The 10,900-nt window shown below is 50.7% G+C and overlaps 1 protein-coding gene across 1 annotated transcript; it reads right to left on the bottom strand.

The window, feature by feature from the left end:
* Window positions 1-980: 980 nt before the first annotated feature.
* Window positions 981-9,817, bottom strand: LOC144166892 (neprilysin-1-like). The gene is made up of 3 exons (XM_077696338.1): window positions 9,019-9,817; window positions 7,611-7,893; window positions 981-984 (listed from the first exon to the last, which is right to left on the bottom strand). The coding sequence occupies exons 1-3, from the start codon at window positions 9,365-9,367 to the stop codon at window positions 981-983; spliced, it is 636 nt and encodes a 211-aa protein (XP_077552464.1). The 5' UTR covers window positions 9,368-9,817.
* Window positions 9,818-10,900: the final 1,083 nt, after the last annotated feature.

Genomic DNA, 10,900 nt, shown 5'->3' with positions numbered 1-10,900 from the left:
GAGCTGACGAAATCACGGCGCCTCCGCCGCCAACGATCGGGTCGTTCGTTCTCGAGAGCAGAAGCTCCGCCCTCCGGCCCTCCGATTGGAGCGGCGAGCCGGCAGTGCGGAAGCGGCAAACACAAACTCGTGACGTGTTTGGATGTTGTTTATTTACACTTGCGCGTGGTCCTCTGCTGGCCGCTCGGTTGCGTTTCGCACACTTCAAAATTGATTTTAAATATGTTCTAGGCTGTATTCACCGCTGATATTTTGCAGATGATGTATATGTGTTCCCACCAATCTATCTCCGAAGTTATCTCGCCTTCAAAATTTTGTGTCAGTGCCCCTTTAAGACTAAAAGTACAAGTTCCGGGAAAAGGACCAAAATTTTGTGCGCCTTACAAGCTCTGCATAACTCCTGCAGTAGGTCCCTTTACAGAGAAGAGTGATTGCGAGCAGAAGTGAAATCTATATATCGCAATTTATAGTTGATTTTGGCATACAGCTTTTTTTTTACTCTGCGTATTCCGCTTATTAGGTATCTCGATTTTATATTGTGTACTCGGAGCGCGTAGGCGGGAGTTAGTATTTGTACGCAAGATATTTCGCCAAGTCGATTATGGCAGCAACATTCCTCTTCCTTTCACTTTTAAATTATTACTTTCCCAGCAGTACTTATACGGGGTCGTTCTGGGGAATAACGAGGGTCAGAAGCGCATATCAAAGTTTGGGGGCTCACTGGTACGGTTTAAAATGGCATACCCCTGAAAGTGCGACGTGTGCATGCAACGATAACAAGAATGGTCCCGAGAAAATTTCGTCAGAGTAGTTCAAGAAAGAGCGTGAAGTAAACAACAAAATCCCTAAATTCGGGAACGGAAGCTTACCTGTGGGCTAGTTGGTACCTTCTAATTAGGCAAACACTACGCTAAGTTTTTTTTCGCAAGTACGCCATTCGGCATAAACCTCAAATAAGTTAACATTTACTCACAGCGTACTCACCTACAGGGCAGAAAGTTAGAGGCTGACCAAGAGGATTCAACTTAAACTCAAGACGACTCAGCGTGCAATGGAACGGAAGATGATAGGTGTAACATTAAGGGACAAGAAGAAAGCGGAGTGGATCAGGGAACAAATGCGTGTTAAGGATATGTTAGTAGAAATTAAGAAGAAATTTGTGCGGGCAGGTCATGTAATGCGAAGGCAAGATAGCCGCTGTTCACGGAGGGTAACAGAGTGGATCCCTAGAGAAGGCAAGCGTGGCAGGGGGCGACAGAAAGGTCGGCAGATGAGATCAAGAAGTTTGCGGGGATAAATTGGTCGCAGTTGGCACAGGCCCGAGATAATTGAAGATCCATGGGCGAGGTCCTTGCTCTGCAGTGGGCGTAGATAGGCTGGTGGTGATGATGGTGATGAAGTTAACATGTACGAAGGACAGGAAGACACGAGATGCACACATACGAAAGCGCAACTATCAACTGGCTTTATTTTCCGGCTATTTCAAAAACAACAGGTAAACGTAAACAAATAAAAATAAAACACGAAAACCACCGCACAAACAATTAACCCTGTCTGTGCTCAGTGCTTCGTAATTCTAATCGTCACCTCTTTCTCTGGTGGACCCGCTCACCTCCCTCCCTATCTCTCTCTCTCTCTCTCTCTCTCTCTCTCTCTCTCTCTCTCTCTCTCTCTGTGATGAACTCAGGGTTCGGTGGTGGGAACCACGAGACGAGCACACGGAGTCAATGACGACAGAGGCCACAACATGAAGGGGAAACGTAGGAGCGATGTATTATGCGGCAAAAACAGCTCAAATGGGTCATGGGCAAAACGGGAAGAAACCAAAATGTTACAAACGCGGCGAACGCAAATGAGAAAGGAGAAAAACAACAAGTGGGATTCAGTCCTGCACCTTCTAACAGTCCCGCGCAAGTCCCAGTTCAGCGAGGGTAGCGAACGCCCAACATACGCGTGCAATCTGGACTGGGCTCACATGGATTGTCGCAGTCACACTAGCCGAGGGTCGCAGACGTGCTGGTCCCGTTTGGCTGGCCCCACGTCACTCGAACCACACGTGGCCCGATCCAGTGGCGCAGCCCAGCAGGAACATGAGGCGGCCCGGCGCGGTAGCACGGACCTCTCGCCCGGAGGCCCAAGAGAGGCAGGCAGGGGCGGCGGCTCCGACGGGTGGTCCTCTCGAACCGATGGCGGCCCCGCCTGAGGGTTGATGACCAGACTCCCCGGCGCAAGGCACGGGTGCCCGGTGTGGTAGCGGGTACGAGCGACCGGCGCTACGTCACGGCCCCCGTAATGCGGCGTTCACTGGCGACGTCCCGGCGCGGTAGCACGGGCGCCGTCGGGGGGGTGTAGATCACGTTCGGTGCTGTCCAAGCACACACCGAGCTTCCGCCGACCGATGGTGGTCCCCGTCGCGTTCCATCCCGTCACGCGCTCCCGCACCGGGGGATTATTGTCCTCTAATTGCAAGCATACCCCTTCGGGGATTGGCGGCACCATTACACTCTCTCTCTCTCTCTCTCTCTCTCTCTCTCTCTCTCTCTCTCTCTCTCTCTCTCTCTCTCTCTCTCTCTCTCTCTCTCTCTCTCTCTCTCTCTCTCTGTCTCTCTCTCTAACTCCCACACGAAGCGCATTTTTGTGCTTAAGTTGAATTTTCCTGTTCCTGAGAGCGCAGACGGCTAGCTACGCATGCGCCCTGGCTCCCTGATGTCCTACTAAAAGATGAATTGCGCTGAACGCCAACGCTGTGAGGCAAAAAAACAAAAACGCCTTTTGTCAGGTGCGATTCGCAAGTATCTACTAAATTCCGTGGGCCTGCGGGAGGTCCGATATAGGACAAACGGGAACGTGCCTCAACGAGCGTCTTCGGGAGCACAAGAACGCACGTGGGAAGCTGTAAGCACCGGGGCAGTAGGTGCAAAAGCGAACCGCTGTTCGAAAGGAGAACAATTTTGGCATCTTCCCACAGCGGAACGACCAGGGAAGTGATAGAAGCTTTTAGAAAAGCAAAAACACCCGTGTGTACAAGATTTCGGCGCACGTGGAAGATCCCCAGGTGGTCAAAATTAATCCGCAGCCCTCCACTACGGCGCGCCTCATCGCCTGCGTTGCGTTGGCGCGTTAAACCACACAATCAATCGATCAATCAATCAATAGAAGCTTTTAGTGTGCCATCGGGGAGCCACGGCGCATGCGTCAGCTAGCCGTCTGTGCTCTCACAAACAGGAAAATTCAACTTAAGCAGAAAAACACGCTTCGTGTGGGAGTGAGAGAGAGAGAGAGAGGGGGGGAGGATGCGAGCGCGTCCGCCAAAGAAAGAGGTGAAGATTAGGATTACCTAGCACTGGGCCCCTATTCTCGGCTGCACTAATTCCCGGGGAATTGGGCAATTTGCCGGAAGTCTTTTCTGGTGGTCTTTCGATTTTGGTCATGTACTTCCGGTTGACAAAGCGGTTGGGTGTGCTTTCGTCAATTTGAAGTTTCATGAGGTTTACTGTCAACAGTTCTAAAGTTTGCCTTATTTCTCTTTACTGAAAGCGGATAATTCTTGGCCGGCAATGAAAAACTAAACTAAATGCACCGGACATGACAACGCAGGCCAGTCATTGCTATTCAACAACAATACTGCTGTAGTACACGCTCTCTCGGTTATTGGCTGGGGAGGCGCGACGTAGTTTAGGCAGTTGGCGGGAACGATCACGTCACACACTGGCAACTTCAACCTGCGTAAAAGTGACGTAATGTTACGTAACAACTTGAAAATGGCGGCTGTTTTGCCGCGAAATAGGGCAAAAAATTTCGCCAACCTTCGGCGGCGCGAAATGTCTGGGAATTTTCAGCAGGCGCAGTTTAGAATGACACGCGGTTTAAAGCATGTTTTCTACCGAAAGAAATAACAGTTTCGACTGTTTTCCAGTCAGCGATCACGGAGCATACAAATGACGTGCAGTATTTTGCTTTTATGTTTGGCAATAAAATAAAAAGCAATTGTTTTGCGTAACCGCAACATTAGAGGGCAGTACAAGCCTCTACATGACAAAGAGAACATTTGTCCACAGAACATTTGTTCAAAGAGAGACAAATTTGTCCACAGTTCTCCTGGTAAGCTGCTGGGTCACATGATCGAACTCAAAAAAAAATAACAAAGAAAAGTTAAACTTTTGTCTATTACAGCGCTGACTGAAGTCAAGCTTGACCAATGAGTGAATCGGCGACATCAGTGCGCTCCGTGGTTATCAGGCGTAGCGCTTCGCTGTTCTTGCGTATCATACAAGCAAGCGATGGTCGCGGCCGTCTTTTTCTGTAATCACACCATAAACTTGTAACATACCAGCAGACGATATCGTGGCGGCGGTGGCGGCCGCGAAGGTGATAACGCAACAAAGCTTGCATTGAAGCAGAGAGCCAAACTATGTTACAAAAAACGATTGAAAGAAATAAATAGATACGGTAAAAAATTGTGTGATGTTCTTTAGCTCGACATCCGCCTTTCGCTCGCTTTTGAATCAACGTTACTCGATCGCCTTGTGGTGGTGACGCCAATTTTGACCTCCAGGAATGTTTTTCTTGCCAGCCTCAGCTACCGTCTTAATTTTTATAGTACATGCCAAGTGTTTTTATATCTTTCTTGCGCAATATTTGATACCTTGGTTGTGATCTTTATGAGTGAAGCGTCAAATCACACTGTATGTCGTCATAGCTATAGGTGCAGCACGTTACTGACTGCTTGCGTCGTGCTTACGCAAAAAAACATGGCGAATTGTTTGGGAATTTGTGCAGTCGAGAATAGGGGCCCTGAGCACAGACAAGGTTTGTTTGTGTGGTGGTTTTTTGGTGTTTTATTGTAGCATAAGCTACACTGGCCGAGGTTGCGCAGTTTCGCGTGGACCTTGGAGGGCGGTGCTGCGCAAGCGCGAGGAGCAATGGATGGGACTGCATTGGATTGGATTAAATTGAATTGTATTGAATTTGAAACCCAGTCCAATTGGAGTACGGGTGTGTAGAGAATTGGGTCTGCACATTCGCCGGTCTGCGCATTCCAGAGGAGTGACGTCATAGACGCGGCAGACGCACTGGTTCCGGCGCGTGCCCAGCTGTGAGCCTCCGTTGAGCAGTAGTCAAGTTTGACGCTGCGCCGGAGCCGCTTGATAGCCGTTTCGCGTGACTTATGGAGAGCCGTGCTGCGCATGCGCGAGGAGCAGTAACTGGACTGGACTGGACTGGATTGGATTGGAAATCGTTTTAGCAGCAATAAGCATGATAATCAGCTAATCCTAGACAACCAGGAAACCTAAAAATAACCAGCTGAACCTTAACCTTAGCGCACGCTACGTATATCCTGGCGTAGCCGAGCTAAGCCACTGCTATTTTTTTTTTTTGCTTGTTTACGTTTCCCTGTTTTTTTTTTGTTTTGTTTTTTTTCTTCGTCGGAAAGTAAAGCCGGTTGATAGTTGCCCTTTCGTATGTGTGCATCTCGTGTCTCACACTCCATCGTGCATGTTAACTCAGCGCAGTGTTTCCTTTACAAAAATTTAAGTTTCACGCAGCGAAGCTATACCTGGACTATTGGCGAATTCCATTGGGCGAACAGGAGCAAGTGGAGCGAGCAGCCAGAGCAGCACACGGGAGTAACAGGGACGTGTGCTTTCGTTCCGCGAATGAAACATTCGCGCTTCTCCGTGAGCAGAGAAAAGAGGGGAGGGCGAGATGTCAAGAGTCATGTGACCAAACGTTTCCCGCGCTCGCTTCCCGGCGCATTTCGCGCGCTCGTGGAGTCCCCACGCAGTTATTCCTCGCCAGTTTTGCCAGATACGTGCGGTGGTTTTGTGTCTGCCTTCCGCATGGCGACGAATGAAGAAGCCTAGCGGATGTTCATGTTCATGTTCATGTTCCATCGTGTCTCCCAAAAATTAGCTGCGAACGATAACAGCGTCCACCGTCTTTTCCAGATACGACTCTACCTTCGGTCGCTGCTCCGGCGGGGTGAACAGGTGCTCGAACATAAACTCATGCAATGTCAAATCGTCGTCGTCGTCGTCGTCGCTGCTGCTGCTGTCCGATGATGAGCTTGCGCTTGAATCTGTGGTGCTTTCATCATCTAAAATTAGCAGCGATTCCTTGTCCAGACGGCCGCGCTTAGCTGCTGCAGTATTAACTCTACGGCTGCTGCCGTACGCACTGAGCGACTACCGCGGCTGCTGGATTCCGCCATTTTTCCTCCGCCACCCGGGGATAAAACCAGAAGTGACACAAAAGAGGTCATGTGACTTCCTCGGCGTTCCCTGTTACTCCGCCGCTGGCGACGGAGCACCGAGAACTGCTCTCGGCTGCTCTCGGCGCCAAAAAAGTGCTCCTCATCGACCAATGAAACACAACGCCCCTGCTCCTGCCCGACCACTGGAAGACGCCAGAACTCGCGAGAGCACTTTGGGTGCAGTTAGAAGTGCTCCTGTTCGCCCAATGGAAAGCGCTATATGAGGCGCGCGCTAGTGAAGGGCTCCAGATTAATTTGTACCACACGGGGGTATTGAACGTACACCAAAATCTACACACGGGTATGCCCGCTTTTCGCCTCCGCCTGAAAATCGGCCACTGTGGCCGCTTTTCAGGCGCCTCGTAAAGAAAAACGGTTTCCCAGACCGGAATCGAACCTGAGTCCCTCGCGTTACGAAGCCGATGCCAATACCATTGCGCCACGGACACACACATTACTCTAATCAAAGCATTGGGGGTAACCTTTCCGCACCGCTGTTGCCACGGACGCTTCCGTTGCTAGGCCGCAAATGAGTACACAATAATATAAAATACGAAATAAATCACGAATTAACGCAATAACTGCACCAAATTATTGAAAACTCGATCTAGTGTATGTTTATACGTCGTTTACGGGGCTGCAGTGCCCTCTCTTGACTACTTTCGGTATCAACGCCAGGCTGATACAGAAAATAGCCAGGAGATGGCGCCACAGCCCCTTTTGGCGGGCTCTGCACTTCCCGACAGCTTTCACGTGGAGCGGAACTGCTTTTTTTTTTTTGTAGCTCAACCTATACAACAATGAGGAGGACCGATTCGTTTTGTGCCTTGAAGCATGAAAATCCGTTTTTCCCGCGGCCTCGGCAAAGTGTAGTGGTTAAGACATAACTTGCCGGGCACTGCGTGTATTTGGGTTTGCTTCCCTTCGTGCTGCAGTTTGTTTTAGGTAGTTGACAACGCACCTGTTTCTCCAACAGACCGCTGTTCCCAACGCCAGATTTTTCGATGCGCAATGAATATAATGCCTACGCATCAACTTTATGTTTAAGTACTAACTGGAGTCCTACATGCATTAGAGTTGGCCTATGAGTGTATACATAATCCTGAAAATAATATCACGATCATTTCGCGTTTTGCATTGTTTCAGCGTTATCTTATTCTATCCGTGCTGAAGACTTGGGATATAGCTACAGAATTTTTGTGCATTATAAATCTGTCCTCAAATTTAAAGTATCAGTGTTATTGAGAGTTCCCAACCATCGAAAGTGAATCTCTCGTTTTAAAAAAGCCAATGTAATCCTGATAAACATTCAATAAACACATGACAGCAGTAGGAACACGCTTCCAGTGCATCGCACCTGAGGAGCAGCGGCCGGTCAGGTTGATGGGAGGATGACAGCAGACGGGCTTCGAGCACGGACTGGACGTCGTACACGTAGGACAGCCGAAGCATGGTCTCGACGGCGTCCGTCGCTGTGGCGTCCGCCTGCGAGAAGCCGAGCCCCTGCTTGTGCACGAATGCTCTCAGCGGCGGAAAGCTGCCCCTCTCCTGGGTGGGCCGCATGCAGGCGTCGTACAGCGACTGGACCTTCTGCATGAGCGTGTACTCGGGGGACGAGCGGTTCGACGACGCTGGAGGAACTGCAGGCGGGGAAGGAGACGGCTTCATTAGAAGGGACAAACCATGGTTACCTGTGGATGCGTAGCTGCGATGACATCTCTAGCATTCTCGTGCACATTAAAGCAGGAAACAATAGCACAACGCTTTTGGAAAAGTGGTGTCTAACCCTAGGCACTTTTAACGTGCACAGGTAAAGATGAGCTCACGTGAGTGAGGGGACTTCACGTTTTCTTAACCTTTTTCCGACGTCATGTATTCGGATTGTACAAATGAAGGAGTGCAGTAGTGATCCCAGCTATTTGGCACTGCGTGACCGGGGTCCCAGTGGAACCTTTAACGTGAAAATAATTTCACTGATAGCGTATCCACGAGAACCGGTGCCGCATTAGCCGAGCCGATTGGTTTTTACCCCCCAGGTCACGGGTTCCGCAGTGTTACTCTGGCGAGAAAAACGGTCTTGGTGGCGTAATTATTGATCGGGGAGCGCATGAGTAAGTACTTGAAAGAGATCCCTACCGGTGTGGCTTGGGACATGCGAGGATTGTATATAATCAATCAGCTGAAGACATTTGCCGTGAGTTATGATTAAGCTCGTACGACAGAACCACTTTGTGGGCTGTGGCCAGTAAAATCTTATTCGCACTGGCGCCACCTCCCGGAAAGCGTCCTTGTACCAAGCAAGTGAGGACGCATGGACGAGAAGTATACTGGAATAGGCGAGTGACGTTAAGTACCTAATATTGTTTACATGTATAACCCAAGCTTCCACTGTTTGTAATTTGGAGTGGTCATCCCTTAACGTATTTTCCGTAAAACCTCTTTGTTAACGTCTAAATGCGTTGAACGTTACGCGTAGTCGAATTATCTAGGCGGCCGGCTGGGGATGTGCAACGGCTTCAAGGAAGAGCAGAAACGACACTTGAAAAATGATGAAACCCTGGTGAGCCCTCCACCCCCCCCCCCCCGAACGCACACACACGCACACAGACGCGCCAGTTTTGCAGATAAGTTTCCCAGAAAGAACTGGAAAATAAGCGATAGCACTCATTATTACCTCGGTCGCTTTAAAAATGCTGAGGCAGGCGGCTTGCCTCCGCTAATCGCACTGGGCAAGGTTATACAAAAGAGTAGTAGTACTGCAGTACCTATCTTGTCGGCGACTGCTGAGGCTTGGTTCCTGACGTGTCTGTTCGCCTCAGCCAGCACCCAGTCGAACGGGGTTCCCGGCACCTCCAGCCGATCGTAGCGGCCGCACACGAAGTGGTAGAAGTCGTCGCATGGGTCAGCTTCCCCCGCAGGCATCATGCTGTACAGCAGCGCTGCTGCCAGTCGGTCGCAGGAGGAGCTGTTGCATATTGCAGTGTGGTTTACGCTCGCAAGGTGCCCTTCGGTCGTCTTCAGGAATGCCCGCAACATGACGACGCAGAGCGCCACGGCAAGCGCCATTCCGGCGATCCTCAGCGCGGCAGAGGCGAAGGTCTGGTCGTCCCTCATGTCATCCTCCACTGGCGTCAAGGGTCCGCCGAGCACGTCGGGAACGGACGCCTCCTTTTCAACGGGTGATGCGTGATCTTGGGCCGGTGCAGCATGACGTGTAGGCGGTGTTGCCTGGTCTACACTCGCGGGTTTGCGCGTCTTCCTTGGTGGACTCTGTTCTTGCGGCGGTAGCGGGCGCTCTTCCTCTGGCGCTAGACGCTGCTCCTGAGGAGCCAGCACCTGATCCGGAGGCGAAACCTGGTGATGAGGCGGCTGGGCCTGATCACGATCTGGTGGCGCCTGAGCAAGATGCACTCGACCTCCTCCTTGAGGTAGCGGCGCATTATCTCGGCTCGGAGGCGCTGGTTGCTTAGTGGACGCAGCCTGGGAAGCGGTTGATTATAACAGGGGGGCGTTGAAGTGGTGAAATGGGCAGTGGATAACGTTAAGGAGCTGTACCCACTAAGGACAAGCGCAGATGCCAAGACAATTGCTTTTGCAGGAAGAAATAAATATTTGTCTTAAATTTCGAAGTGTGAATATTCGACTAAATGAGTAAGCCGCTTAGCTGTCCACTGATCCGTTTCAAAGCCGCCTTCACTACTCGACACAGATGCATGGCTAAGGAGAGTTTCTCGCGCGCCAGATGAGTAGCACGTGTCTAAAGTAGCTGCAGGCTTAAGAGAATTTTAATGAATACCTCCACAACGCCCAATGTATCCCCCAGAGCGCCTTAAAACCGTCCTGCTTAAAGTTGGCGTCACTGCTTTTACAGTAAACGCCCGGTAATACGAACCAAAAAGCAAGTCACCGGAGCTCAAACAAATGAAAGTTCCAACTAGTCAATGCGCAGAATAACAAGGGTGCACTGCGATCTGGAGCAGCAGGTAATGTCAACACATTTATGCTTGAAGACGTCCGTGACTGCAGGCGGCCCTTTGCACGTAAAAGCGACGGCCAGGAGGAAGAGGAAAAACTTTATTGTGAGCCTGGTGATGTGGGAGTGGCTCCTCAGTCCAGGAGACCATGGGACGACCTTGCTGTCTCAGCCCTGGACACCAGGAGTTGCTGTGCATCCAAGCCGGCACTGGTCGTCAGGTTCTCCCACAGCTCGGGGAGGGGAAGGGAAGTGGGTAAAGGTGGGAGGGCTGGGTTGTGTGCGCACCCCAAAATCATGTGTATGAAGGTACATGGGTTAGGGCAGAATTTACATGTGGCAGGGTATTGGTTGGGGTACATCCGATGTAGCCAAGTTGGGTGAGGAAAGGTCATAATATTTTGCTTTAACAAGCGCATGTAGGGTAACGCCTCTTCTTCGCCAACTTCAAAACTGATGAGACGGTCGGAATTCCATCCGGCCATGACTTCCAAGCGGACGGCCGCACTGGTGCTGCCTCCTCCTTCCTTCCCTTTTCGTCGCTGTTCCGCGCTTTTGTCCTGCGAAATGATGCCCTAATCCACCAGCACACCCCACACCACTGCCCTCGCGCCCAAATTGGCCTGGGGCGAAACGAGTAGGTCTTCGAAGACGTGTGCACAGGGGTTATAGCT

Source organism: Haemaphysalis longicornis, unplaced genomic scaffold (assembly GCF_048455015.1).
Source record: "Haemaphysalis longicornis isolate Haplotype H1 unplaced genomic scaffold, Haemaphysalis longicornis Haplotype H1 scaffold_197, whole genome shotgun sequence".
Taxonomy (NCBI): Eukaryota; Metazoa; Arthropoda; class Arachnida; order Ixodida; family Ixodidae; genus Haemaphysalis; species Haemaphysalis longicornis.
Note: the sequence above shows the minus strand (reverse complement) of the source record. Positions and strands in the feature narration are given on the sequence as shown.

Excerpts from the sequence above, each read along its gene's own strand:
- LOC144166892 (XM_077696338.1), bottom strand. The coding sequence starts at position 9,367 with ATGAGGGACGACCAGACCTTCGCCTCTGCCGCGCTGAGGATCGCCGGA. Across the intron at positions 7,894-9,018 it reads AGCAGTCGCCGACAAGATAG|TTCCTCCAGCGTCGTCGAAC; the intron begins GTACTGCAGTAC and ends CCCCGCCTGCAG.